The sequence below is a fragment of the Gopherus evgoodei genome, chromosome 3, assembly GCF_007399415.2.
Source record: "Gopherus evgoodei ecotype Sinaloan lineage chromosome 3, rGopEvg1_v1.p, whole genome shotgun sequence".
In the NCBI taxonomy this organism is placed as follows: Eukaryota; Metazoa; Chordata; order Testudines; family Testudinidae; genus Gopherus; species Gopherus evgoodei.
Genome location: NC_044324.1, coordinates 44,626,086 through 44,653,786, shown reverse-complemented (window position 1 = coordinate 44,653,786; position 27,701 = coordinate 44,626,086). Strand labels below are relative to the sequence as shown.

At 42.6% G+C, this 27,701-nt stretch overlaps 2 protein-coding genes across 5 annotated transcripts in view; one reads left to right on the top strand and one right to left on the bottom strand.

Annotated features, from left to right (window-relative positions):
- Nucleotides 1-8,428, bottom strand: part of EIPR1 (EARP complex and GARP complex interacting protein 1) — a 169,828-nt gene extending 161,400 nt beyond the window's left edge. Inside the window, exons 1-2 of one of the 3 annotated variants that reach the window (XM_030555501.1) lie at nt 8,242-8,428; nt 3,027-3,070 (exon numbers count right to left, since the gene is read on the bottom strand). In XM_030555501.1, coding sequence (XP_030411361.1) covers nt 3,027-3,041 — 15 coding nt within the window. In that variant the 5' untranslated portion in view covers nt 3,042-3,070; nt 8,242-8,428. The remainder of the gene's footprint in view (nt 1-3,026; nt 3,071-8,241) is intronic. The other 2 variants (XM_030555499.1, XM_030555500.1) reach the window with 2 other exon arrangements.
- A 17-nt stretch (nt 8,429-8,445) lies between these two features.
- The window catches only part of TRAPPC12 (trafficking protein particle complex 12), an 85,647-nt gene continuing 66,391 nt past the window's right edge, over nt 8,446-27,701 (top strand). The window contains exons 1-3 of one of the 2 annotated variants that reach the window (XR_003999490.1): nt 8,446-8,544; nt 14,764-15,980; nt 19,279-19,395. Coding sequence is in view for 1 of the 2 variants with exons in the window: in XM_030555498.1 (XP_030411358.1) it covers nt 14,769-15,980; nt 19,279-19,395 (1,329 nt within the window). In the remaining variant the exon portion in view is untranslated. The remainder of the gene's footprint in view (nt 8,545-14,763; nt 15,981-19,278; nt 19,396-27,701) is intronic. The other variant, XM_030555498.1, reaches the window with a different exon arrangement.

Below are 27,701 nucleotides of genomic sequence, written 5' to 3'. Positions count from 1 at the left end.
GCTTTCCAGATAAAATTTTACTGAAGTCACTCTCCACAACATGAGAAGGGAACCCCTCAAGGTATAGAAATGGAGAAAGAGGAGAAGCTTAGACAACAGTTAATTTAGGATTACTGTATATTTTAATTATCACTTGAAAAAGTTCCATATTAGGTTTCTATACCATCACTGTAGGATCTGAGCTGAAAAAGTTCAGTTATGGTTTTGTACTGAAAGAAAACCGGGCAAACCAAATTCTTAATTCACAACTATTCTAATCCAAGGTGGGCAAAGAGAAGGAAGAGATAAGAGGAGCATTTAAATAATAGATTAAAATCTAATCTGTGGGCCAATAGTGTTTGTTGTTGTTATTTTTAAATGCTGTTCTAACTACACCTCTACCCCGATATAACGCGAATTGGGATATAACACAGTAAAGCAGCGCTCCGGGGGTGCGGGGCTGTGCACTCTGGCAGATCAAAGCAAGTTCGATATAATGCAGTTTCACCTATAACATCGTAAGATTTCTTCGCTCCCAAGGACAGCGTTATATTGGGGTAGAGATGTAATAAAGAACATGGGTTTTAAACTGCCATATTTTGGGGAAGAAGGTCTGAAAATACATGTAGAAAACTTATTTTAAGCATTTTTTCCATTTTATCTATTCTCTCCAACACGCTAACCCATAGATTTACTTTTAGTATTTTGCTAGTGGTAAAAGTTTGGGGACTGATACAGTTATACCTAGAATATCATTTTAAAATAACCTTTCAGGAAGAGACTTTGTAGTTAATGAGACTTCTGGGATAACTCAATCTTTAGTCTACTTGAATTAGAAGATTATAGGTCAGTAGTTCAAGTTCAACCCAAGTAGGTAGTATTGAAAAGTCAATGGTACATGATGGAGTTTGGCAGCATGCATAAAGCAAGTTTGTAGTCTTTGTCCACCACAAATACCACTACACCACAGCTGATACCCTTCTCAGCAGAGGCCAAGACAAAGGTGAGTATGATGTTGAGACACAATGACAGGGCAACATACGGAAATTTGTCCTTGTGCTGCACCTGTCTGCAGATAACTTCAGACAAGAGGACATCTTTCACTAGCACTAAAATCAGTTAGCAACTTTAAAAAAAAAAATCTTTCTAACCCTTTGGGAATTCTGGATCATTACTCAAATATCCAAACATTCATGGGGCAGCCAGTCTGGAAATGTCATCATTCTAAAAACAAAACTATTTCATAACGGATTCTGTATAATGATGTGCCCTATTTCTCAGGTCTTCTCTCTTTACAGCCTTCTAGCTTTAAGCAAGCCTGTTGAAACAAGTGGGAAATATGATTGGAACAGTTCTCTTAGGACATGCAGTACTAAATTTAAAAACTGTTAGATACCAACGTAGCTTTATTAGCATTATTCAGTTCTACATTTGCCTGGGATCTGACTCTGTGAGAAGAGAAGAGCCACTGTTAATTCCAGGCATAGAAGGGAACGGCAGCCCAAGGATGGAGTTGATCTGCCTTGGAGAAACCAGCAAACAGCAGTAGCCAAAGCCTAATCAGGCAGTTAGCAATTAGCCCTATAGGAAAGACAAGACAGACCAGAGTCGACATTCATTTGGCTAAGGAATGTACTGTATAAGGAGGGCACAAACGCAGGAACTCTACTTACGTTTCCTGGGCAGCATGGGACTGAGGATTAGAACTGCCATTCATGAACAAATAGAAATGTTTGTGGCTTAGATCCAAGGCTCTGTGTACTATGAGATTATGTGGCTGCATAATTCTTTTTTGTAAGGCTGCCACATAAAGGGATGTCAGAGGCTTGGCAGCTGGGGAGCCTGGAAGTAACTGAAGGAGCCAAACAAAATACAGGCAACTGAAAGAAGCACTTAAATTCTGCTAATGCAAGAGCTCTCCAGAAGAGATATTTCCCCCAAGCTGCAGTGCTTCCTCAGTGCTCCAGGAGAGGTTACATAAAAAGCTCTACAAAAGTGGAGCTGGGGATGGCTCCTTTCCTATGTGCCTTAGGAGAGCTATAAGAGGGAATGAGTCTATCCTCACGTTCATATTTATTTCTAGGAATTTCTATGGCACTCAATTTAATACCAAAGCGCTTTACAAACTTGAATTTATTCATATGAAAAACAAAATAAGCAAAAGTTATACTTAAAAATATTAGGCTCATTTTACAGATAGGAAACCTGAGGCACAGAGAAGTTAAGTGGCTTGCTTACAGTCACACTGTAAGTCTATGGAGGCCAGAAATACCTAGGAATAATACTGTAGTGTGTGAGATCCTTTGTGCCATAACAGCAAAACTACGCACCCCTGCACCCCATTCCAAAACTGCTCCAGAGCAGAGCTCTGCCACGTAGATAAACACTTCCTCCTGCTCACCATTAACTTTTACAAATCCCTGGTTAGAACTACATTCTCAGAAAGTCCATTGCCCTCTATGCTCCCAATCAGACCTAATTCCAGGAGATCCTCTCCTAGCATCTGCTGCATATTTCCTAGAGAGTAAGTGGAACAGCTCAGAGCAGACTTTTGAACAATAGCTAGGATGAGATCTAAACAATGTCACTAGAAACCTTTGTCACACAATTTACAGTTTATATCAGATAGTACTTTGCTTAGAACACAGTACACAGTCTGTGATCCAAAATAAGAGACTAATGGCTAGAGGTATTTAAGCATTTAATGCCCTTTAAAATCTGGAGTTATCAACCCTGAAGAAATAGGACGACGTATAGCCTCTGTGATCCAATCACATAATGATAAGGTTATGATAGCCAGACTTGAGCAAATTTAGCATCCAGTGGTGTACAAACAAAAACAGCCCCATGCTCTATTGACAATAAAAGTGAATACAACTAACATCCGTTAGTTTATAAGGTGTCACAGGACTCCTTGCTGCTTTTACAGATCCAGACTAACACAGCTATCCCTCTGATACTTAACTGAATGGAAGGTGGCCAGATAGGGCAACAGGGCTGATACAGAGAATCATCACTAATAATGCATCATTAAACCATTCACTTGCCTTTTCTTGGACCATTTCAGTTTTGGGACTTGCAAAAAAGGATCCTGTTGTGACATGAAAACACAATGATATGATAAGTAATTTTTCCTTGTGGGACAAATTCATAAAGGGGGACACTATAGCTTTGATGAATGGTGAAGTATCACAAGATTTATTTCAGTCTTCTTCATGAGCCATGTAGGCTGCCTGCCCTGCAAGGAGCCCGGGTCTCCCCACTCTGCAGGAGAGAGAAGCAACAAAGGGCATATACACCTCTACCCCGATATAACGCAATCTGATAGAACGCGGGTTCGCATACAACTTGGTAAAGCTCTGACACGCTGCTCTGAGCAGCATGTTAAGGATGTCGGGCCAGGCCATGGCTGAGGAGGTTGATAAGGGGCAGAGGCTCCCCCCACCCAGGGTCTGGGGGGCAGGAGCTGTGGAAGGGCACTTTTGGGAGCCCCGCAGTCCCAGAGTGGCCCAGGGGATTAGCGGGGGACTGGGAGCAGCCAGCTCTACTTCCTTCGCCCCGGCCCCAGCTGTATCGCTCGGGGGACGGGGCTTGGGGGAAGGAAACCCCCTGACCCCCTGCACTCACCAGCAGCAGCGGAAGCAGAGCAGCCTGGCCCCAGCCCACTCCACTCCGCCAACTCCCTGCTACACTGCTCCGCTTCCCACTGCAGGTGAGTGCAGGACCTTTCCCCAGCTGCCCCCCAGCGACATGGCTGGGGCTGGAGCTGGGGCACGGAAAGCGGAGCAGGCTGGGGCCACGTCGCTCCGCTTCCCGCCGCAGGTGAGTGCAGGGGGGCATCCTTTCCCCAACCTCTCTGCAATCACTGAGGGAACAAGGAACAGGGGGGGAGGGCGAGGGGAGGGCAAAGCAAGTTTGATATAACGCGGTCTCACCTATAAGGCGGTGAGATTTTTTTTTGTCTCCCGAGAACCATGTTATATCGGGGTAGAGGTGTACCTTCAGAAATTGTTGGCATTTCTCTTCCCCTGCCCAGACTGAGGCCAAGTGCTCTCTGTGACTGCACTGTAAGGAGGCCACTCTGGATGAGCCAGGGCTGTGAAGGAGGTTGACTGGGGTGAAACTGTAACTTACAAATTCTATTCTTTTGACTATTTGTCCATAGCTCTATAACAGTTGGTCTATCCTGTCTATTGGGGTATGTCCAGACTACCCGCTGTATCGGGTAGACCAGGCCTTAGTCTATTAGATTATAAACTCTTCAGCACAGGGACTAGTCTATTCTATGTCCGTACATTGCCTTGCATACCCAGCGAGAGCACTAAAGAATATAAATAAATAAAACTAATGAGATACAGAACACTAGTTATTAAATAAAATTGGCCACACTGTACCTAGTGCCTTCAAAAGTTATTTTTCTCCTGCTAATGACAGCGCATCTCAATTGATTAGACTCTTCCTGTTGGTATGCATACTTCCACCTTTTCATGTTCTCAGTATGTATAAATATCTCCTGTCTGTGTGTTCCATTCTATGCATCCGAAGAAGTGAGCTGTAGCTCATGAAAGCTCATGCTGAAATAAATTTGTTAGACTCTACGGTGCCACAAGTACTCCTGTTCTTTTTGCGGATACAGACTAACACGGCTGCTACTCTGAAACCTGTCATTATGCAAGGCACTGCATTTAGCTGTATGGAGTGGAAATCCATCAACTTCATGAAAAAACTCGTACAGATACAGACAGACATCATCTTCCTTTCCAAATGCAAACAGATGGACATCATACCAAAAGGACTAAAGGTAAAAAATCCATTACAATCTACATATCACACAGACTATGCTGACAGATTGTGCCACACAGTCTCAAAGAAACTGCGAAACCACCTGATCAACATCCTATACAGCAAACGGGAAGATTAAGACTGAACTCTCAAAACTAGACTCTCATGAAAAACCAACCTACACAAACTTCCTCATGGATAGACTTTACAAAAACTAGACAAGTCATTTACAACACAAACTTTGCTTCTCTACAAAAGAAAAAGGACACTAAACTGTCTAAACTGCTACATGGCACAAGGAGCAACAACAGTAGCTCCCTTAACCCACCCAACAATATTGTTAATCTTTCCAGCTATTCTCTTAGCCCAGCAGAAGAATCTGTCCTATCCTGAGGCCTCTCCTTTTGTCCTTCCAGACCCAAGAACATGATACAGTTCTACAGTGACCTAGAATCCTACTTTCACCGTCTCTGACTCAAAGAATACTTCCAACACACCTCTGAACAACATACTAACCCACAGAATCCTTCCTGCCAACGCTATAATAAAAAGGATTCTGCATGGACTCCTCCTGAGGGTCGAAACAACAGAGTGGAACTCTACATAGATTGCTTCCATCAACATGCACGGGCTGAAATTGTGGAAAAGCAGCATTACTTGCCCCATAACCTAAGCCGTGCTGAACACAATGCCATCAACAGCCTCAAGAACAACTCTGACATCATAATCAAAAAGGCTGACAAAGGAGGTGCTGTCGTCATCATGAATAGGTCGGAATATGAACAAGAGGCTGCTAGGCAGCTCTCTAACTCCACATTCTACACGCCATTACCCTCTGATCCCACTGATGATTACCAAAAGAAACTACACCATCTGCTCAAAAACCTCCCTGAGAAAGCACAGGAACAGATCTGTACAGACACATGCCTAGAACCCCAACCAGATGTATTCTATTTGCTATCCAAGATCCATAAACCTGGAAATCCTGGATGCCCCATCATCTCAAGCATTGGCACCTTAACAGCAGGATTGTCTGGCTATGTGGACTCTCTCCTCAGGCCCTATGCTACCAGCACCCCCAGCTATCTTCGAGACACCACTGACTTCTGGAGAAAACTACAATCCATCGGTGATCTTCCAGAAAACACCATCCTGGCCACTATGGATGTGGAAGCTCTCTACACCAACATTCCACACAAAGATGAACTACAAGCCATCAGGAATAGTATCCCCAATAATATCACGGCTAACCTGGTGGCTGAACTTTGTGACTTTGTCCTCACCCACAACTGTTCCACATTTGGGGACAATATATACCTTCAAGTCAGTGGCACTGCTATGGGTACCCGCATGGTCCCACACTATGACAACATTTTTATGGCTGATTTAGAACAACGCTTCCTTAGCTCTCGTTCCCTAACGCCCCTACTCTACTTGCGCTACATTGATGACATCTTCATCATCTGGACTCATGGAAAAGAAGCCCTCGAGGAATTCTACCATGATTTTAACAATTTCCATCCCACCATCAACCTCAGCCTAGACCAATCCACACAAGCGGTCCATTTCCTAGACACTAATGTGCTAATAAGCGATGGTCACATAAACATCATCCTATACCGGAAACCCACTGACCGCTATACCTACATGCCTCCAGCTTCCATCCAGGACACACCATACAATCCATTGTCTACAGCCAAGCTCTAAGATAGAACCGTATTTGCTCCAATCTCTCAGGCAGAGATAAACACCTACAAGATCTCTATCAAGCATTCTTAAAACTACAATATCCACCTGTTGAAGTGAAGAAACAGATTGACAGAGTCAGAAAAGTACACAGAAGCCACCTACTACAGGACAGGCCCAACAAAGAAAATAACAGAATGCCACTAGCCATCACCTACAACCCCCAACTAAAACCCCTCCAGCGCATCATCAAAGATCTACAACCTATCCTTAAAGATGATCCCTCACTCTCACAGATCTTGGGAGACATGCCAGTCCTCGCTTATAGACAGCCTCCCAACCTGAAGCAAATACTCACCAGCAACCGTACACCATACAACAGAAACACTAACCCAGGAACCTATCCTTGCAAGAAACCCCGATGCCAGCTCTGTCTACATATCTATTCAAGTGACACCATCATAGGACCTAATCACATCAGCCACGCCATGAGGGGCTCATTCACCTGCACATCTACCAATGTTACATATGGCATCATGTGCCAGCAATGCCCTTCTGCCATGTACATTAGCCAAACCGGACAGTCTCTATGCAAAAGAATAAATGGACACAAATCTGACATCAGGAATCATAACATTCAAAACCCAGCGGGAGAACACTTCAACCTCTCTAACCACTCAGTGACAGACTTGAAGGCAGCAATTTTGCAACAAAAAAATTTCAAAAACAGACTCCAAAGAGAGACTGCTGAACTCGAATTAATATGCAAATTAGATACAATTAACTCAGGCCTAAACAGCGACTGGGAATAGTTGGGTCATTACACTAATTGAATCTATTTCCCTATGTTAAGTTCTCCTCACATCTTCTATGGGTCATCTTAATTATCACTTCAAAAGTTTTTTTTCTCCTGCTGATGATAGCTCATCTCAGTTGATTAGATTCTTCCTGTTGGTATGCATACTTCCACCTTTTCATGTTCTCTGTATGTATAAATATCTCCTGTCTGTGTGTTCCATTCTATGCATCTGAAGAAGTGCGCTGTAGCTCACGAAAGCTCATGCTGAAATAAATTTGTTAGTCTCTAAGGTGCCACAAGTACTCCTGTTCTTTTTGCGGATACAGACTAACACGGCTGCTACTCTGAAACCAGTGTCTTTACGTATCTGACGTATCTTCCTACTGTTCGTCTATCCTGCCAGGTATGGCACAACTCAAGCCACTCTGCACAATCAGTCCCCTTCTACCTGAGCTACTGGCCCCTCTTGTCCCCAGGCAGTTAGGCACCTTAGAGAGTGGCTATTGTGTTACATGTGAAAGGAGGCAAAGGTCAGAGTTAAGGCTAACTGTAATATAGGCACATTTTTGGGCTCAGGAAGAACCCCTGATCATCAGCTATGTGGAATGAGGGGCTGCAAGAGAGTCTGATTTCCTTGCCTAGTATCAGCTTCCCCCAGCTCCTGCTGCTCTGCAAGAAGCTGTCCTCTTCCACTGCCCACCACCGTGCCTCCTGAAAACCCCTGTCACACACATCCCAAGTAGACAATAGCCCCCCCCCCCGGACTCCCCTCCAACCCCCCCCCCGGCCAGCAGCAGCCCCTCCCTCCCCCGCAGGCTTCCCTCCAACAGCCCCCCCTCCATGTGCTCTCTTCCAACACCACCACCCCCGGCTCCCCTCCGACACCCCCCTGGCGAACAACAGCCCCGCCCCCGTAGGCTCCCCTCCAACGCCAGCCCACCGTCTCCGTCCCAAACCTCTCCCTCCGAGGGCCTCCTCTCCCCGCTCACGCGCACCTGGAACTCCAGCCCATAAATCACTGGGGCGTCGTCCTCCATGACCTCCCCAGGGCTGTGCTCGCAAGGCCCCGCCTCAACAGCCGCACGTCCCTTTCCCCCAGCCTCAGCCGGCTGCCCTGTTTCACGCGTTACTCGCTAGCCCAGGGGCCTTTCTGAGCCACTGCGGCATCCGTTGCTCTTCCCTTCCAGGTGATGTGACGCAGGCGCCGTGGAGACCGGTCCCTAGTTGACGGCGCAGACGCAGTAGGTGCTGAACCCTTCGGGCGGCGGTGGTGGAAGGCTGCTGCTGTCGCTAAGCAGGTGAGGGTCGGGGCTGTAGCGGGATGGGGCTGACAGGCCAGGCCAGGCCAGGCCTGGCGGAACGGAGGGGAGGGGGGTCTGGTGGGGCCCGGGAACCGCTGTGGTCAGCCTGGGGCTCCCTAGCGTGGAGCTGGCCGGGCCGGGGTCCCGGTTTGGGGTGAGGCGGCAGCAGAGGTGCCTCCCCGCTGGGCTGTCGCTTGCACTACGAGGGTCTGGCTGCCGCACGCAGTCTTCCCTCCCCATCCCCCATAGAGGATCGTGGGATCTGCCTGAAAGTGAACCCCAGTGAGAGGCCCTGGAGCCAGGCCTGGGGGGCTGGGACGCCCCTTTCCCTTCCTCTGTTAGACAGTGGCCATGATCTTCCGCCGCACCCGTCACCGCGCTACCCGGGAGTAGTAACGAGACTGTGCGGACACCCTGCTTCATGCCCACGGATCCCCCTTCAGCCGAGTGTGCGGTACCTGCCAGGGAGCTTCAAATCCACGCTGTTACGTGAGAGGTAGTGGGTACTGACTGGCCAGGCCAAAGGTTTAGCCTGGTGAATTAGCACAGATGCCCATACAGACTCAGAAACACGAAATTCCGTGGCAAAGCTGTGAGCACACATGTATTTATTTGCCAGTGCATTATAAAGCAGTGGTTCTCAACCTTTTTGGGCTCAGGACCCATTTGTAAATGTTTATGGCCTGTCCTGATACAGTAAATAACCTGGAGGTGGTTTTGTTTGGATCCTGTTTGGGGGGGGGGGGGGTTTCGATCCTGCCCAGCACTCACCCCACAGTGGTGGCTCCTGCAGCTCCTGGGCTGTGGCAGTGCTTGGCTCTTGCTCTGGGCTTTGCAACCTCCAAGTTTCAGTGCAGCTCAGGTTTGGTCCTGCCCCCTTCACTGGACCAAATTTGAGTGAGTGGAGTTGTGACCTGGCTTATGGGATTGCAGTGCCATTCTAAGCTTTGGCCTACCCAAATGCCTGTCATCATGATGGCTGGGCTAAACCTGAGTGGTGCTGGGAACCCAGAGATTGGAGTGCCTGGACCAGGGAGGTGAGCCCTGCCAGCCCTGTGGGACAGGAGCTGCTACGTGACCCTTTGAAATATTCTGGCAACCCAGTTTTGGGTCCCAACCCATGAGTTGAGAAACCCAGTTATAGACGGCAAAGGGAAGGGAATGAGCTACTCACAAAGCAGGCTAAAAGTATTTTCAGTGAGTATAACTGGTAGAAACTTTTCATTAAGATTTTAGAATAATTTTGGCCCATTCTGCAATGAGACCTATTCCTGTGCCTGTGCAAAGTACTGTTGTTTTCAGTGGGATTCTGCATGGATTCAGTACCAGGCTAGCTGTAGTTTTATATATAGAAAGATAAATAAATCAAAATTTTAAAAAACGTAATCATTACTTAGTCTGAGATTAGGAGCAAATTAGAAGCTTCCAAGGTTAAAGAAATAAATTCATCTTAAATTCATCTCCCAGTAAAATTAGCTTCTTTCTCCAAACCTGCATAGGCTTTGAAATATAGGAAAATATAGCATTTTTTGTTTTTTTTTTCACAATCAAAAGATAAAATAGAGTGTATTTACTGAATTTTGCCAGAAGCTGTGATGGAGAACCCCAGTTGGGGATATACAAAAGTTTAGATGTTAAAAAGAGAGGTTTAAAAATGCCAGTTAGGTTTTAAAAAATTGCCAGAGAATTGTAGAAATCTTCACCTTTGAGATCTTTGGGGGGAAAAAACAAGATTCACTTATTACAAATTTTTAGTAAAATTTTCTATATATTTAGCTTTCCTCTGCAGAATTGCATCTTTTATCAACAAGTATTCCACATCTACATGTGTTTCTTAGATTTAATTCATCTTTTTCTTCAGTGTGTTCCATTTTTCACTCCCATTCAGATATTTTTCTAGATAGTAAACAGGATTTTGATTTTATTCCAATGAGGAAAAAACTTCCAAGCTCTGAATTGATGAATAAATATACATAGTGTTATTTTGAAAATAGTTATGAGACTAAAAGACCTAGCAGTGTTTTCAGCTAGTTAAACAGTGTCATGTCTACACCATGGTAGATAACAGGAAATGTAACAGGGATTATGTGGTGAGAGAAAACCTGCTCCTTGTAACTTCAAACCCATTCAAAGTTACAGAGGCATCAGTTACTCTAAATTTTTCTATAGAAAGCTGTCTTATTTTGCTGCTTAAGTTTGGGAGCCACATTGAACAGAAGAGTAGAATACATCTTCTTGAGGCACTGGGGTGGAGTCGGAGAGAAGGAATTATACTGCAGGTGCCTAGAGAATTCCTAACCAAAAAAAAACAAAACAAAAACCCACCCTAGTCATACTGCTGGTTTTAATCAAGTTTATAATACGTTTCTGGCATGCTTTCCTCTAAATATGGCTTGTGTCAACGTGCAGCAAGGTTAAAATCCAGCTATAACCATGTCAACCAAAAGTGTCATCCCTGTCTGGGCTGACAGACGGTTATCTTTCTGCAACAGGTATGGCATGTTCTCCCCTTCCTTCCCAAAACACAGACAGAGCCCCTTAACTTGTGACTTCTAAATTGACTTGTCAGGTCCTTTTTTTTTCTCCCCCCTCTCTTTCAGGTATGACATCCCAAAGTGCAATTGCACTCCATACGGTTGATGTCTATTTCCTTGGAACAATATGGAATTTTTGCCCAGAATGTACCAATATAAACATGGTATGATAGGCACGGATATACCAATGCTAGTGTGGTTGCAGAAAGGCTGTGATGTGGACACAAACTTAATGTACTGCTACATTTGAAGCCTCTTTGACAAGAATGATTGTTCTCTGCCTCAAATTTCCTCTGGGTAAAGTGGGGAGTTAATATGTCTCTGTCTCACCAATATGTTCATAAGTAAGGCTGCATGTCTGTCACGAAAGTCACAGATTCAGCTGGCTCGGGGGCTGCACGAGCAGATCAGACAGCCTCTGGGCTGTTTCTAGGGCAGTTTGGGTGTGGGAGGGGGCTCAGGGCTGAGGCAGGGGATTGACTGTGGCGTGTCACTTACCTCGGGGGTGGGAGGTAGCAGCCATCATGTCCCTTCAGCTCCCAGGAGGACTGGCCTGGTGGCTCTGTACGCTGAACCAACCACACGTGCCACCCCCGCAGCTCCCATTGGCTATGGTTCCCCGCCAATGGGAGCTACAGAGCCAGAACTTGTGGCACGAGTAGCATGCAGAGCTCCCCGGCCTTCTCTCCCCATAAGAGCTGCAGGGACATGCGGAACCGAGTAAGGAGCCTGCCACCCCCACCAAGCCTCCCCACCCAAGCACCAGCGGGGATTCCAGTCCATGTGCCGCCATCTGCCCCTCCAGCACCTGTGGCACCCCGGACTGCCCCCAAGTCTCCGCCCCCCCGAGCAGCTTCACGGCCCAAGTTTTAGTTACAAGTATAGTATAAGTCATGGACGCGTCAAGGACCATGAACTTTTGTTTACTGCCTGTGACCTGTCCATGGCTTTTACTAAAAATACCAGTGTCTAATATGTAGCCTTATTCATAAGTAAGGCTGCATGTCTGTCATGGAAGCCACAGATTCTGTGACTTCTGCAGCAGCAGGTGCAGCTGGCTCCGGAACTGCCTGAGCGATCAGTCAGCTCCTGGTCCAGCTGCAGTGCCCGCTGCTGGGGTAGTTTGGGTGTGGAAGGAGGCTCAGGGTTGGGGCAGAGGGTTGGGGTGCAGGGTGGCGCTTACCTCAAGGTGGTTGGGGAGGTCTCCCTGGAAATGACCGGCATGTCCCTTCAGCTCTTTCAGGGGTTGTCACAACAAATTTTTTGGTGGTCTCAGAGTGCAGCCACCAATTCTTGCTCATGGCTGCTCTGACAGTTTTTCCTAAAATACTTAATTAACTTTAGGAAAAACAAATAAATGTGCACAGATACATGTCCAAATCATTGTAATCTATCTACCTAGGGTTTTGTTTTTGTTTTGTTGGTTTTGTTTTGTTTTCAGACTCAATAATAAAAATAGTGTACACTTGTCTCTATTCTTTATTGGACCTAAACAGAATAGAAACACAAATAAGGTGCTTTGAATACGCTTATCATTTTTCATATTGTTTCTTTTGGGTTTTTTGATTGCTTTTTTTAAGACTTGCTGGCTACTAAGTGTGCTGTGAAAAGTGATATTAACAAACATTTAAATTTCACTTTTCACAACATATCTACTCACAAATTAAGCCGTGGATGAGGAGGTAGGTACAGAGGCAACAGGGGCCAGGGTGATGGGGCAGCTGGGGGCAGAGGTGATGGGGGGGATGGGCTTGGGGCCAGAGTCTGTCACCATGCAGCCAGGGAATGGAGCCCAAAATCCCATGACCAGGGGACAGAGCACAAAGCCACCCAAGGGCTGTAGCCCTATCCCACTCCCCCTAGGAAGGTGGGGAACTCACTGGCTGCCTGTTCCTTCAGCTTGTGTCTCTCCAGAGGGGTGAAGGGCCCAACCACTTCTGATGGCCTCTGGCTGCTGCATTGCACAAGCAAAGCCCCTGGTGGCCGCATTTGAGAAACACTGACCTAGGCAGAGGGGCCTTCCCTCCCCCTGGAAGCTGCAGGGACACATGGAGCCAGGTAGGGAGCCTGCTAGCCCCACCAACCGCCTCTTCTCTCCCCCCCAGACCAACTCCTCAGAGTACCCTCAGACCAAGTTTTAGTTAGGAGTATAGTACAAGTCATGAACAGGTCACGGGCCATGAATTTTTGTTAATGGCCCGTGACCTGTTCATGATTATTACTAAAAATACACATGACTAAAACATAGCCCTTATTCATAAGCATTCAGCTGAGTGTCAGAGTGCTATGAAGAGGTGCTTATTATTGATTCCTTCTAGAATATAGTGTCTCATCTCATCATATTAGGTGCTGTGCCATCTCATAGGAGACACTAGGTAGGTTTCCAGTCTCTGAAATTTGAGAGGCAGACTCCTAGACATGAACAAAAGATTTCAGAAATCTTAAGATGCATGATCCTCTTTCTGTGGGTCCCAGCACTGTTTTTATTGAGTCAGTAGCAAAATGCCAACTGTCTTCAGTGGGAGTAGGATCAGGTGCTTATTGGTTTTCTCCTTTCCTCTATACCCAAACATGTTTGTTATTTATTATCATTAACATTTATATTCCAGTAATGCCTAAAGGCCTCAGCTCAAGCTATCGTAGTAGACACTGTACAATCATAGTTAAAGTCCCTTCCTTAAAAAGCTTATAGTGTAAAAGGAAAGATATAACAGGTGACTGACACAAGCACAAAGCAAAGGGGTAACAAAAATAGTGGTTGCCTGAACCGTTTTTAGCCAATCGGTAGCAGTAATCACAATTTATCATCTGAATGCCACTTACATAATCATTATTGAATAAGTGACCAAGGAAAAGGAAAATGTGGGCTAGTTTGACAGGCAAGTAATACCCCCCTGCCCCCTGAGTAGACCTTCCTGTCTCCGTTTGCCCTTTGGAAAGAATATTAATGTTTTTTAGTTTAAGTAAAACATTCTGAAGCATGTAGATGAATGAGAGCGTATATCAGGAGAGGTGGGGATGTTGAGAGAAGTCTTCTGAACAATCCAAAGGAAGTAAACCTCCAGGGTAATGAAGTCTAGTACCATAGGTTATGAAGATGTTTTTGGTCAAATAGGGAAGAGGGACTCTTACCATGGGAGAGAGTAAGTCTACATTTTTGGCCTGCTTTAGATGCACTATTTGTTTCTTGCAGTATCAAAACCACGGAGGATCAGAATAAGTAATTTTTAGCAGAAAGATATTTTTGTAAAAAAAAAAAAAAAAAGAAGTCTGGTCCATTTTAGTGTTGATGTTTGTAGTTGCCTCTCAGCTAAGTAAGTTATAATATTACTTGTTTAACTGAAAGGAAATATTTGCAGCATAATGCTAAATACCTTTTTGGGGAGGCTGGAGTTGAATGGGAGTGTGTGTGCATGCATGCTCACACACCATTACCTTCCTGAAATTATAGTGTTTGGGGACTCACAAGTTCATAGTGGCAAAAGGTAAATTTTAAAACATTTTTTGTGCCAAGTACGGAATAGCTGGCCAACAATTAAGTGTAAAAAACAAATATTTTAATAATCAAATGACTGCATAAAAAGTCCTTCGTTGCCTTTTTAATAAATACTCTTGAGTTTCAGAGTAATGATTTAAATTGATCAATACAATTAACTTCTGGAATATTTTTCCCTTTCTTTAGTCACAATGGAAAATAATCAATGTAATGATGAGGATGCCAAGAAGAGTGTTTCAAATGAGGAGGCATGTGGAAATGTAGTTCAGCAGAGGGCTCAGGAAGAACTTCTCTTTCATGAGGAAACCATTGATCTTGGTGGAGATGAATTTGAGTCTGAAGGGAATGAGACCATCTCAGAGGATTCCAATAACTTCATAGATAAACTTAATGAACATATGATGGAGAGTGTCATTATTTCTGATTCTCCAAACAACAGTGAAGATGACACCGGTGAACTTGGTTGCCTGCAAGAGATTGTGGAACAAATGGAAGTCAAGGACATTTGTACACCAGAAGGAGAAGTGAGTAAGGAAGAAGCCCTAGGTAATGAGAGTGAAACTGAACATGAAGAAACACCTAAAGACATTTCTGATATTGGAACAGATGATCAGGCATCTTTAAAGGAAGAGTTGATTCAAGAAGCAGTGAAAGATGAACTGAAAGTGGGAAATGAAGCTCTAGATGACTCAACGCCAAGTAATATTGAGGAAAGTAAATCTGAGGAGCCAATATCATCACCCCTTGCCAGCAAATCATCTCCTGAAGCTGAACCTATCCCTGTATGCACCATTTTTAGTCAAGCAAACAAAGTTAATACTCAACCACAGTTGTTCATACATGACGGCTTTGAGCCTCAAATGGTGAAGTCTCCTAGTTTTAGTAGTGTAAATGAGGTTCCAGTGAAGTCTCATCCACAGGTGGTTCAACCAAGTCCTAGCCTAAGTACATTTTTTGGTGACCCTGTTAACACTAATCTAGCTGTTGAGTTTTTTGATTCATTTACTACTTCCACTTTTATTTCTGTCAGTAACCCTAATGCAAGTTCTTCAGTCCCAGAACAAATGTCATCTGTTAGTACAGCTGGAGACAATTCCAATGACTCTGCTGACCCTACTTACTCTGTAGGAAATGGGAGATCTGAAGCAAGTGGTCCCTCTACATCTTTAGAAATATCACAATCTCCTAAACCATTTTCACAGATCCAAGCTGTTTTTGCTGGAAGTGATGACCCATTTGCGACAGCCTTGAATATGAGTGAATTAGATAGAAGAAATGATGCCTGGATTCCCAGTGAGGAAACCAGAAAGGTTTTAATTTCAGTAGCCACTCAGCAATATAGTACTCTGTTTATAGACAAAGAGAATCTCACCATGCCTGGATTGAAGTTTGACAACATCCAGGTAAGAATCCTATAGCTACATCGTGCTTTTTGTTTGTATGTTAGGGCAATGAAATGGGATGACACATCTAGTGGTCTACTCTTTTTATTACCTTGTTTTACAGACTGTGCTCATCTTATGTGTACTATTGCAATCCTTATAGCATTGAAGATGACTGACAGAGCAATCATTCATGAAAGGACAAAAAGCTGACTCACGTGTAATGATCAGAAAGCTTTGTTACTTATTTGTAGAGACTGATGTAATCAATTTATATAGAATCTAGGCTTCCGTTTAAAAAGTCATTTCTAGCTTTTGTGAAGATAACATTCCAAACATGAACTGGATATAGATTAAAGCAGTGTGGTGTTCTATGAAGTTTGCAGACAGGTAACTCCAGTGCTTCTGCTTGTAGAATTCAGTGCTACAATGAAGTCTTGTCATTTTTCATAGCTAATATTCAGAATGCTACTGGTAGCACTGGCAAGAATCAGGTCAGATGCATTCTGATACTGCTTAGGAAAGCTAGGAGCAGCAACAGAGGCAGGCATTGAAGCCATTTATTGGTGAGGAAGACCCAAAATGGAGGTTGGTAGAGGGATAGACTAGTGGAGACCTATGCATTTCTCAGCAGCCAGGCAACACTGCATAGGAGAGAAGAAACACAAAATTCCTTTCTTCTAGATTTTAGCAAGACTAGAATTTCAAGTTTATCTAATATCTGTTGTCCAGAGGCTGCTTCACAGTAGAGATTCTCGTATCCTCCCCTGTCCTCGCAGCTGAAACTGGCAGGGTGGTTAAGCTTTTCAACAGAGTTTTGCCTCTGGACTTTACAGGTGATGTTCCTCATCCTCCTCTTTCATCTCTACACCTCTGGCTAGTAGGTTTTGTCTTCCAGATGGTAGAGGTCAGGTAATATTGTTTTTTTTAAACCTTGTTTAGTAGTACTGTAGTATAAAATTCATTCTCCTGCTTTCCCTACTCACTCATTTATTGACTTCTGTTATACCAGCTACCACTGTTTTCTCATTCATGCTTATTTTCCCAAATCAGCTTCCTTTCTAGCATGTTTAGATTCTCCTTACCACTATCTTGATTTAAATTGTCCACTTTTCAGACTATAGATGGAGGCAGCAACTAATATTGATTTTTTTTTTTAAGCTAAATTTGCTGGCCAGTGATGGTGATGATAAGTTTTATTCTGGCAGAAAATAGCTAATTGCATTGCAAAATAACATCTTTGTGTTTAAATTCAGAGCTCAATTGTATTTAAGTTGTGATTGTGCTTAAATTTACAATTTTTAAAAAATCTAATAAATACTTTTAAATTTTAACCCCTTCAGTAAAGAGGTTAGAGGATCATAAGGGCTAAATGATTCTGGCCCTCTCTGAGCGTAAGGGTACTGAATTGCTGAAATTTTATGCAGGGAACATGTTTGTATGGCTCTTATCAGCACCTAAGACTGTAACTCATTTGTGTATGTTTTATCTTCTTTAACCTTGTTATTAACTTTTATTTCTTTTTCTTAGTTAATAAATCTTTAGTTAGTTCTTATAGGCTACAAGGGTTGTCTTTGATGTAAGATTAATCTGACTGATCTGTTCCTTTGAGACTGGGAGTAACCATATTATTGTGATTTTTAGTGTAAGGGACCGTCTATCACAAAGGCAAGTTTGCCTAGGTGGCAAGACAGACTGGATTACCCAATGGGACGGCCTGTAAGTCAGTGGTTAGGCTGTTGGAATGCCTGAGGAGTTTACACTTGATACTCGGTTGATGAAATTTAAGTATAGCAGTCACAACCAGTTTGGGTTTTAAACCCTGTTTCATAACAGTCTGCCCTGAGTTTGGTACTCACGCTCTTGAACCACTGCAGAGAGCTTGACGCCTGGGTATCAAAAACCGGTCATGCTACATGATTACTATAAACATTTGGAGGTTTCATGCTAGCTTCTCATGTTCTGAACTCTTAAGGTTCAGATCTGAGTAGGAAAGTTATGATAATTACAATGGCCTCTTCTGGCTTTATAATATATGAATATATCAAATCTCAGGTTTGTATAACAGCTACCATCACTATGGTTTTGAAGTGCCTCAGTACAAGGATCCGCAGCGCATTTAAAATTTGACAGAATAAAATAAGATGAATTTAATATCAAAATAAGTAACAAATACTTTTCTGATTGTACTACTGGACTGTGGGAGATAAAGGAGGTCAGCAATAGTGATGGGGCATTGGAAAAAGTGCTGCATAAATGTGGGTGTCTGCTGCATAATTTAGGTTAACATACCATGTAGAACATGTGGCCTTGACTAGGATCTAGATCAGGGGTAGGCAACCTATGGCACACATGCCAAAGGTGGCACGCGAGCTGATTTTCAGTGGCACTCACTGTGCCCAGATCCTGGCCACTGGTCCGGGGGGTGGCTCTGCATTTTAATTTAATTTTAAATGAAGCTTCTTAAACATTTTAAAAACCTTATTTACTTTATATACAACAATAGTTTAGTTATATATTATAGACTTCTAGAAAGAGACCTTCTAAAAACTTTAAAATGTATTACTGGCTCACAAAACCTTAAATTAGAGTGAATAAATGAAGACTCCGTGCATCACTTCTGAAAGGTTGCCGACCCCTGATCTAGATTCTCTTCTGTACCAGAGCTCCATTCGGTTCAGAAGTTAGAATTGCTCAAGGAGCTAGTTACAGCTCCCTGATTCTGGGGCCAGCCCTAGACCTGACATATCTTGGTGCTCTAAGTTGTACCATTAGCATTTTCTCCACAACATTTCCATCCTGCCCTATACCAGACATTGGAGTGAGGTCACAGGTGCCAGGATCCAACTGCAGCATACTTGTGGCAACAGGGAGATCTTCTCCAATGGAGGAATTTTCTGCTGGGGAATATTGTGCTATGTGGGAAGCACAGGAGTCAATGGGGCTGTGAGCTGCAGAGTACCTGACCCTATGACGACAAGAAGAGTAATATAAGAAAAATGCAAATCCCAGTGTTAGTATAGATAAACTAAGAATGAAGGCATGCTGTTAAACCCACACCCATAGCCAGACTATATCCAAAAGTATGTTATAAAACTGCCTCACTGTAGCCAAATTAATTTAATAGCACACATTAAACTAGCCTCTACTCAGCTAAACTGCATGTAAAATCGTCGCATAAAACAAGCGCTTTCACTGAAAATATCTTTCCATTAGAAGCATTTTACTTGTCTTTTCTTTCAAAGTTCTGTGTAACTAGAAGAATGTTAAAATGTGGGTTTTTTTGTTATAGTCTGTGTTTCCTCTCTCTTTGTGACAGGGAGATGCGGTAAAAGACTTAATGCTCCGTTTCCTGGGTGAGCAAGCAGCAGTGAAGAGACAAGTTTTAAATGCCAATTCCGTAGAACAGTCTTTTGTAGGCTTGAAACAGCTAATTGTAAGTAAGACTACTTTTAATGTTCATCACTTAATTTTTATTAAATTCTGTACTTCCCTGTAAATACTTCAGAGCTAATGATTGTGTAATACAGTACATATTTTAAAAAAAAAAGGGTGCATGTATCTCTTCATGATTTGCTATAAAACTAGAACCAAAATACTATAGCCTTTGATTAGCATTTGTGCTTTTAAAGGACATAGTATGATGATCAATATTTTTAACATGGGCAAGGTAAAATTAAGATTTTTAAAAACATAGCACCGTACACTTAATCAGGTATTATTTTAAAAGTTTACTTTACTCCTGGAGGAATTCTGCACCTAGAAATTCTGTGCACAATATTTTAAAATTTTGCAAAATTCTGTTTATTTGATGTGAGTGTCAGGAAATGCATTTCCAGTAGACGTACATGAGTATTAATGCCATTTTACTAGGCACTGTTAAGACCTCATTTAGAATACTGTGTACAGTTCTGACACGCATGGTCAGGAAAGATGTATTTAAACTGGAACAGTGCAGAGAAGAGCGATTAGGCCCTCTGTTCTCTGACCATCCTAGCTTATGAGAGGAGACTGCAAGATCTTGGCTTGTTTAGTCTTACAAAAAGAAGGGTGAGAGGGGATAAGATTGCACTCTATAAATACGTTGGAGGGTAAATATCAGAGAGGATGAAGAGCTATCTAAACTAAAGAACAGTGTTGGCAGAGGAGCCAATGAATATAAACTAGCCATGGACAAATACAGGCTGGAAATTAGAAGAAGGTTTCTAGCCATCAGAAGGGTGAAGTTCCAAAGCAGCCTTCCAGTAGGAGTTGTGGTGTCAAACAACTTAATTTTAAGAGAGAGCTGGACAAATGTATGAGTCTGATTGCATGACAGGGTTACATGTGATGGCAGGGCTCAGCAGCCCTGGGGCGACTTCCAGTTTATATCTTAACTTTCCTAAAAGCTCATACTTCAGGGTTTCAGCCAAACACCTGCAGGGGTCAGGAAGGGATTTTTTTTTTTTTTTTTTTTTTGCCCCAGTGTATTCTAGGTGGGGATATTTTGATCTCCATCCTCTGAAGGAGGATGTCTGCTACTTGAAATAGAACACTGGGTGGGGCATACCAGGGCTCTGATGTGGCACCAAGCTTTCTCTTTCTCTCAGTGATTTGGCTGGCCGGTTCTTGAGCATATGCTTATGGTTCTAACTGATTCCCATACGTCTCAGGTGCAGTGGCAGTTCTTACAGAGGCTGATGAGTTCCAGTGAGGGAACTGGAAGTTGGGTGATAGGCCAGGACTACCCAAGATAACCCTATTAGATGACTCCAATGCCTTTTTGCCAACCTTTAAGCAGTTGGCTGTTAGTGCAAGATGGGATAAGGGTGCATGGGCACTGCAGCTAGCCCCTTACCTGACAAATGATGTTCAGGTGGCTTATGTGGCCCTAAGCAAACACCAAGATAAAGACTATGCATGTTGGGTTGCCCCCCTTTAAGGTGCCACCTGATGTACTGGGATACCACTGAGCCCGCCTGTTCTGCCAACCTGGGTCCCCTTACACTGTCTTGCTGAGCCAGGCACTTAAGCCTCTTCTAGCGCAGGCAGGGCTAGTGCAGCAGAGAGAGACAGACACTGAGATCAGCTATGGGAAGACACAGCTTAAGGGACTTGCCCCAGCATTCAGGTACCCACCTCCCTTGCAGTGCAGACCCAAAGATATATTGTCTTGCGCTGTATAGAAAATCTGCAGAGCACAAGCTCATAAAAATTTGCCCTTTCCCTCAATGTGAAGAGACATCTGCACAGCTTCTTGTGCCCCTCCCCCCATATGGATTGCACAAACTGGGTTATGTCAGAAACAAGAAATAAGTTTATTAACTGCAGAAGACAGATTTTAAGTGATTATAAGGGATAGCAAACGAACAAAGCAGATTACTAAGCAAATAAAACAAAATACGCAAACAGCTTAATTCACTAAAGAAACAAGTTACAAAATGTAATCTCTCCTTCTAAATGTTGAATTAGGCAGGATGCAGAGTTTCTATAACTTACAGTTCTAGTTATCTCTTCTTACAAACTGGGCCACTGTCTCAGTCTGGACTCGCCCCTGCCTTTCCCCTTAGGTACTTTCAGCAGTCTTTCTTCTTAGGTAGGCAGTGGAGGAGCATCTAGATTAATCCCCTCCCCAGCCTTAAAAATGATTTACCTAAGGCAGAAAACCTTTATTTGTTCCCTGTTCCCCTTCAGAGGAAAAGTGCCACCAGTGTCCAAGGTAGTATTTTGTATCAGGTGACAGGACCACCTGACCTAGTAGTGGCACAACTATGTCCCAGGATGCCTCTCAGGAAGGAGAGAGACTAGTATCTTCACAGTCTTATTGTTTCTTCCTAATGGCCCATGAGGGCTGTGATGGGTGATTGTCTGGTAGATGTCTCCTAAATACACACACGGTTTTAATTGTTACATACTCCATGTTCCTAACTTTAGATACAGAAATGATGTATGCATACAAATTGGATAATCACAATAACCTTTCCAACGATATCTTACATGAATCATCTTGCATAAAGTATATCTTAGTTATGCCATATTCCTATCATAACCATATTTCTATGAAGAATATGGGGTGTAATGTCACACTATGGGTACACTTAAAGATGCTATTTTGAACAGGGTGGGCTTATCAGCGAAAGAATACCACCAAAAATCCCTAGCAGCTAGATGGAATGGTGAGATATGTCCCAGGGCTTTTGCACAGAAATTGTCAGACTGGGCCAATCATTGGTTGAGGCCAGAGAGTCAGAACTTTAAAGGCCCTCACGGACTTGATTATTCTGGTACAGTTTACACCAAGGCTATGAGAGTCTGGATCTGGAGACATCAGCCAGAATTGTTAAGAGGCCACTGTAAAATTAAAAGAGGAGCATATAGAAGCAGACTTGCCATGAAAAGAGCTTTGTTCTCCTCAACAGCAAGGAAGAGAGGAAAGAAGCTTAAGGAACCTTATTTATTGAAGCCCTGGAATTGGTCAAGAGAGGCAAATAAGGGTGCCCCAACTGCCTGCTTAGTGATTTGTTACCAGTGCTGGGGCAAAGGTCATATAAAAAAACTGCACTTACATGGACGAGTGGGTTTGCAGAATTCTATAGGTGGACAGGTGTAAAAGGAGGACCTGAGATAAAGAAAATTCCCATCAAACGAGGCAGGAGAACTACAGAGAGGCATTATGAATTCAGTGGAAGCATGTTCCCTTGTATAGAGCACCTTGGTTAGACCACAGTGGCAACAGGAGAGAGTGATAACTATGTATTGTGTACATGGGGAAAAGAACACTTATCCCAGGCCAGTTGTTCCATTGAAAGTAGAAGAAAAGTTTAAATGGCAGAGAGTGGGTGTAGTAAATCCATTGCCTTATTTGATAACACTAGGAATTTATTGGAGTCCATTTCTTGTAGTAAAAAAGGAGTAGGTCCATGTAAAGAGAGCACACAAGTCTGCAGCTCAAAAGAGCCTATTGACTGAAAAGCTACCTAACCTGATAGGAATGATCATGCATCCAACCTCCTTTCTTGAAAAAGGTGTGTTGATCCTTAATTCACAGAGAAAGGGGGCTTCCTCCAAACATCTGAACCTCTATGGTTTGGGAAGAACTAACCACCAAAATAATGACTACCATACTGAAAAGGGGCATCTGACACTCCTACTGCCAGCACCTACAGCCTAAAGTTGTAATCTTCTGAAACAAACAACATATCAGTAAACCTCACAAATCCTGGCTTGATCTGTCAACACTAAAGTCATTTTGCACAGTACTTCAGTCCTCAAAGTACCCAGCCAACTGTCTGCAAAATCTACAGGATGCCCAAGCCAAATGACTGCTGAAGTCCAAAGTTTTTGTTATTAATATTTATTATCACAGTGCTGAAAGGTCAATCAAGAATGGGGGCCCCCCTCTGCGTGCAGAGTAGTAGATGCTTCCTGCCCCAGAGAGCTTACAATCTAGACAGACAAGACAAACACAGGTGGGGAGTGAATAAGATGTTCTCAGCAAACATCATACTACGTCCATGATTTTTTTTTAATTATTGTTGGGGTGGGGGGTTATTTGGGAGGGGGATCAACTAAATAGGAAGGAAAGGGGGAGTGAAGAGGGCAAGGTGTAAGACCTTAGTTTTAAGTGGGCTCTTAAGCCCTGGGACTGTGATGCTCCAGATTTGAGCATCAAAGAAGGGAAGGCAGTGACAGTTGGAGCATCTCTTGCCTTCTCCCTTTTTGACTGCTGATACGACAGGTTTCCTTGAGAAGCTGTCATGTTATAGAACTAATTAAATAAAGTAGCAGCCACTTGGCCAGAAATCCAGATGTCTATATATTCATCCTCATTGGCCCAGCCATTTGCAGATAGTTGTTCCCGAGTGGGTAATATAATTGTGTTCTGCAATCTTATTTATAGAACTTCTAAATTTTTCTTTGTCAATGAGACTTTAAATTTTAGCTTTTTTTTATTTTCAAAGGGGAAAAATTGTTAATTTTTTTTAAACATGATTCTGGAGTAATTTGGGGCCTTTTTTTAAACCTTGTTATATAAAAGTGGCTGATAAACCAGTCTGAAATATCGAGATCCCAAACTTCCAAATTTGGCTAGTATTATTAAAACTCTTAACATGTCGCTTATTGGTTTTAAATATGGCCATAGGCTAAATATGAGTCTCCTATGATGTCTTCTAAATAGAGATACTTGCTGTGCATCTTACCAGAGCCATTTTCTGATTCCATTATCACCTTAGTACCAACATATTCTTATTATTCTAGGAGGTGCCATGTACAGAAAACGCTTGCCTACTTAGTTCTGAGGATGGTATCCTGATCTTGTTGAAGTCAATGGGAATTTTGGTATTGACTTCATTGGGGTCAGGATTTTGCCTCAGGTGTTTGCTTAAGAGCCAGATGTTTTGCACATCAGTCCTTTTAAAAGGAAATTTTGGAGGTGAATTTAGTGATTGTGGTTGACAGCCCTGGTAAAGTCCTGTCTGCAGCAAGTACATACCAGACAGTGACTCTGCAAGTTTATTCATGATGTCCTACTAATGCACCTCAACTGTGATCTTGAGGAACTGTCTCCAGAGATGAGAAGGTTGTTCAGTCACCAAGTCCTCAGCTTCTCTACTGAGACTACCAACAGCAGCACCAGTTATGGTGACATTGACAACTGACCCCAGGAACTGGACTGAGACCACAAAACTGAATTCATGTCAGCTCATAAAATAGCCTTTGGATTGTATTGTCCTTAGATCATAGCTGCCTGGAGGTGGATTCAGGCCAATAATTTAAAGATGAAAGTATCTATATCCCACTGCCAGGCTCTTGAACAATGCTTGCCTTTCACAATTCTGAAATTTTGCTTTGGAATACCACTGAATACTGGTAGAGAAGTACAAAGTTCAGGAGGTTCTGCTATCAAACTGTTTTACAACTCAGAGCACTGAGGATTAAAAAAGTTCAATAGCAATTTAGCAACCAGTTTTTAAAATCTATATGCCTGATGTAGTAGTGGTAATTTGTAAATAAAGTTACAAGTCTATAAAAGGTAATAAGCATTTATGTATCTCAACTGAAATCTACAAACCAAATGTTCTCAAAATGTTTTTATTATTATAGTGCATGGGCATACAATTGTCTCTGTAATTAATAAAAGTAAATTATAGCCTATCCATGCAACATTTTGTTTTACGGTAGCAAGTAATAATAATGCTTAGATCGTATAAACATTAATGATGTTAGTCACAACCATTCCATAGATTATTCAAAGGGAGGTAAAAAGCTAAACACCTCTGTATTTGTTATTAGATATGGCACACATTTGATATTTCCCAGTGCAACATATTTACAATCTTTGTGGTAGTACTAAGAGTTTTTGATAAATGCTATATATGAGAGTGTTTATTGTATATTAGTGCTTTTAGTGAACAATAATTTCTGTAAGAGGTTAGCCCAAAAAGGGTTGCTAACTGCATTTTCCTGAGTAATTTCAAAGTGGTCTGCCACTGGAATTTACAGAGGAGAAGAATGTTGCAGCTAGTGGAGGGGGACATTTTAATCTCTTTAATGGTGTGACATGTAGAGCTAATCACTTCCCTTTGAGCCTCTACTTTAAAAAAAATGACACACTATTACTTATGCATAAGATTAATATTGTGCTCTTATATGTTGTCAAATGTAATAAATTTGGTTTACAATTATATGGCACATTTAAAAACTTGGAAGTTTTACTTTTGAAAAAAGCTTCAGTTTATTTTTTAATCATTTAAGTTATTAAGCAATTTCAAATAGTTCTCCATCTGATCTTTTTTTCTTTTTTTCTTTTTTTAATATCTGGAGGAGGAGAACATGCTGTTCATGTAGAACTGTAAACAGAAGCATCAATTGTGTCTGATAGAAATTTGGGTGGCCTGACTTTTCCTGTGTCTTTGAAATCACTCAATGGCAATGGAACTGGTTTTTACCCTTGCAGTAAACAGTGTTGTAAATTTTTTTTGCTCTCTGGGGAGTAATTTGGATTCTCATTAAAGTCAGCCTGTGGACAGTCATTGTATGAACTTGTTTTCACAACTCTGATGTCTGTTACAAATATTATCTTCTACCTTACTCTTGAGTTTTTTTGAGAATAGATTGCCAATCTCCATAATTGTATAGGAGTTTTGTAAAGTGAATGGTTGTCCAACCAAGACTCAGTAGAGAGAACCAAATTCGGTTATTTTTTTGACTGAATCAGAATTTGAGGTCAGGTCTCCATAGATTAAGGGCTAGCTCATTGGTCACCTGGGTCTGTATAACGTTTGTTCAGAAAATGGGCATACTTCATTCATATAACAGAGAAAGATGACACTTATTCCTATAATCAGATGTCCTCTGGCTGTGAACTCACCAGAATTCATAAAAGGTTGGTTCTGAACAGTACCTAGAAGGGAGACTTCCAAGGGAGCTTACATCCTGATCTCAGTAGTGTTGCTGACTTTTCCTGCTGTATCAGTACTGAAGCAAAGTCCCAGTGTATTGGAAATGCAGTCTTTCAGGCAATCTGTAAAACTAAGGAAATTTAAAAGATCCCATGACAGTTTTTCCAAAGAAAGGAATATTAAGGAAGGAATTGCTATCCTAACCAAAACTGAGCTTTAGTTTTTGTATTCTTTCTTCTTAATTTTCTCCCTAGTGTCAGTTGGAGTCATTTTGCTTCCTTTCCATAAAAAATAAAACCATAAAACTTTTAGTTGCCTCTGCAGATTCCCATCCTTAGGATGCATCCACAGTGCATCTTGGACTGATGTAGTAGCAGTATCTGTTGGAGTGCTCTTGATCCCCATCCTCACCTCCGAGCTCTTCACATTCAGAAGGTGGGCCTAAAAAAAGGCAGTATGGCATGTCAGCTGCTCACTTTCTTCCAACTGTAATAGGAGATGGACCAGGCATCTCACCAGATCCTAGGACACAGATTCATTGGAACTGATAGTTCCCAGTGCCTCTGCCTTAGTTAAGCTTTAGTTCTTCTGTTTTTTCTTTTTGTTTCCTTGGTTTTTGACTTAGGATCTTAGTGCCCTGGCACAGGTCCTTGGATCCGATACATAGGAACTGAAGACAAAGAAACCAGGAGTTAGAAGTATTTCTCTTGCCCTGCCAGCTTTCCTGCTTGACACATGCATTGACACTATTTAGCATGCATTGTTTGGAGGTGCATTTATCTTTTTTATTGTTCCTTTTGTTGCACCTTCACCGAGGGCCTGAAAGGAGTGTCAGAATTGCCTTCAATCTATGTTAATATAGGAAATCACTAAACCTTCCAGCTCTGAAATGCAGGGATCCATAAAATCCCAACCCAAGTGTTTGCCTCCTTGACTTCAGCTATACGTTGGGTGCTAGTCACCATGAATTTGCAGAGAATAAATCTACTGAGCAAATACTTCCCTTGACAGGGGTTAGCCTATGTCAAAAGAGCCAGTCCTCAAAAGCATACTCTCAGGATCCAGTACTTCCATTCCATGCACCAAAAGCAAAAATATATTCGTAAGTTTCTGGCCTCAGAAATTAGAGCACAGCAAATTGTGAACAGTTGAGGGCCATGGCCAGATCCGAGCCCGTTAATTCCATGCTCAAAACCTATTTATAACCATAATAAGTCACCCAGTACTTCCTTGGAACAGTCAATTCCTACTGGATCCACAGTTACCAGGATGGCTCAGGTTCATTACAGCAAGTCCCTGGAACATTCTCATTCAAATCTGCCTTTGGATCCGAGGGACCCTCATGTAGCACCAGAGACAT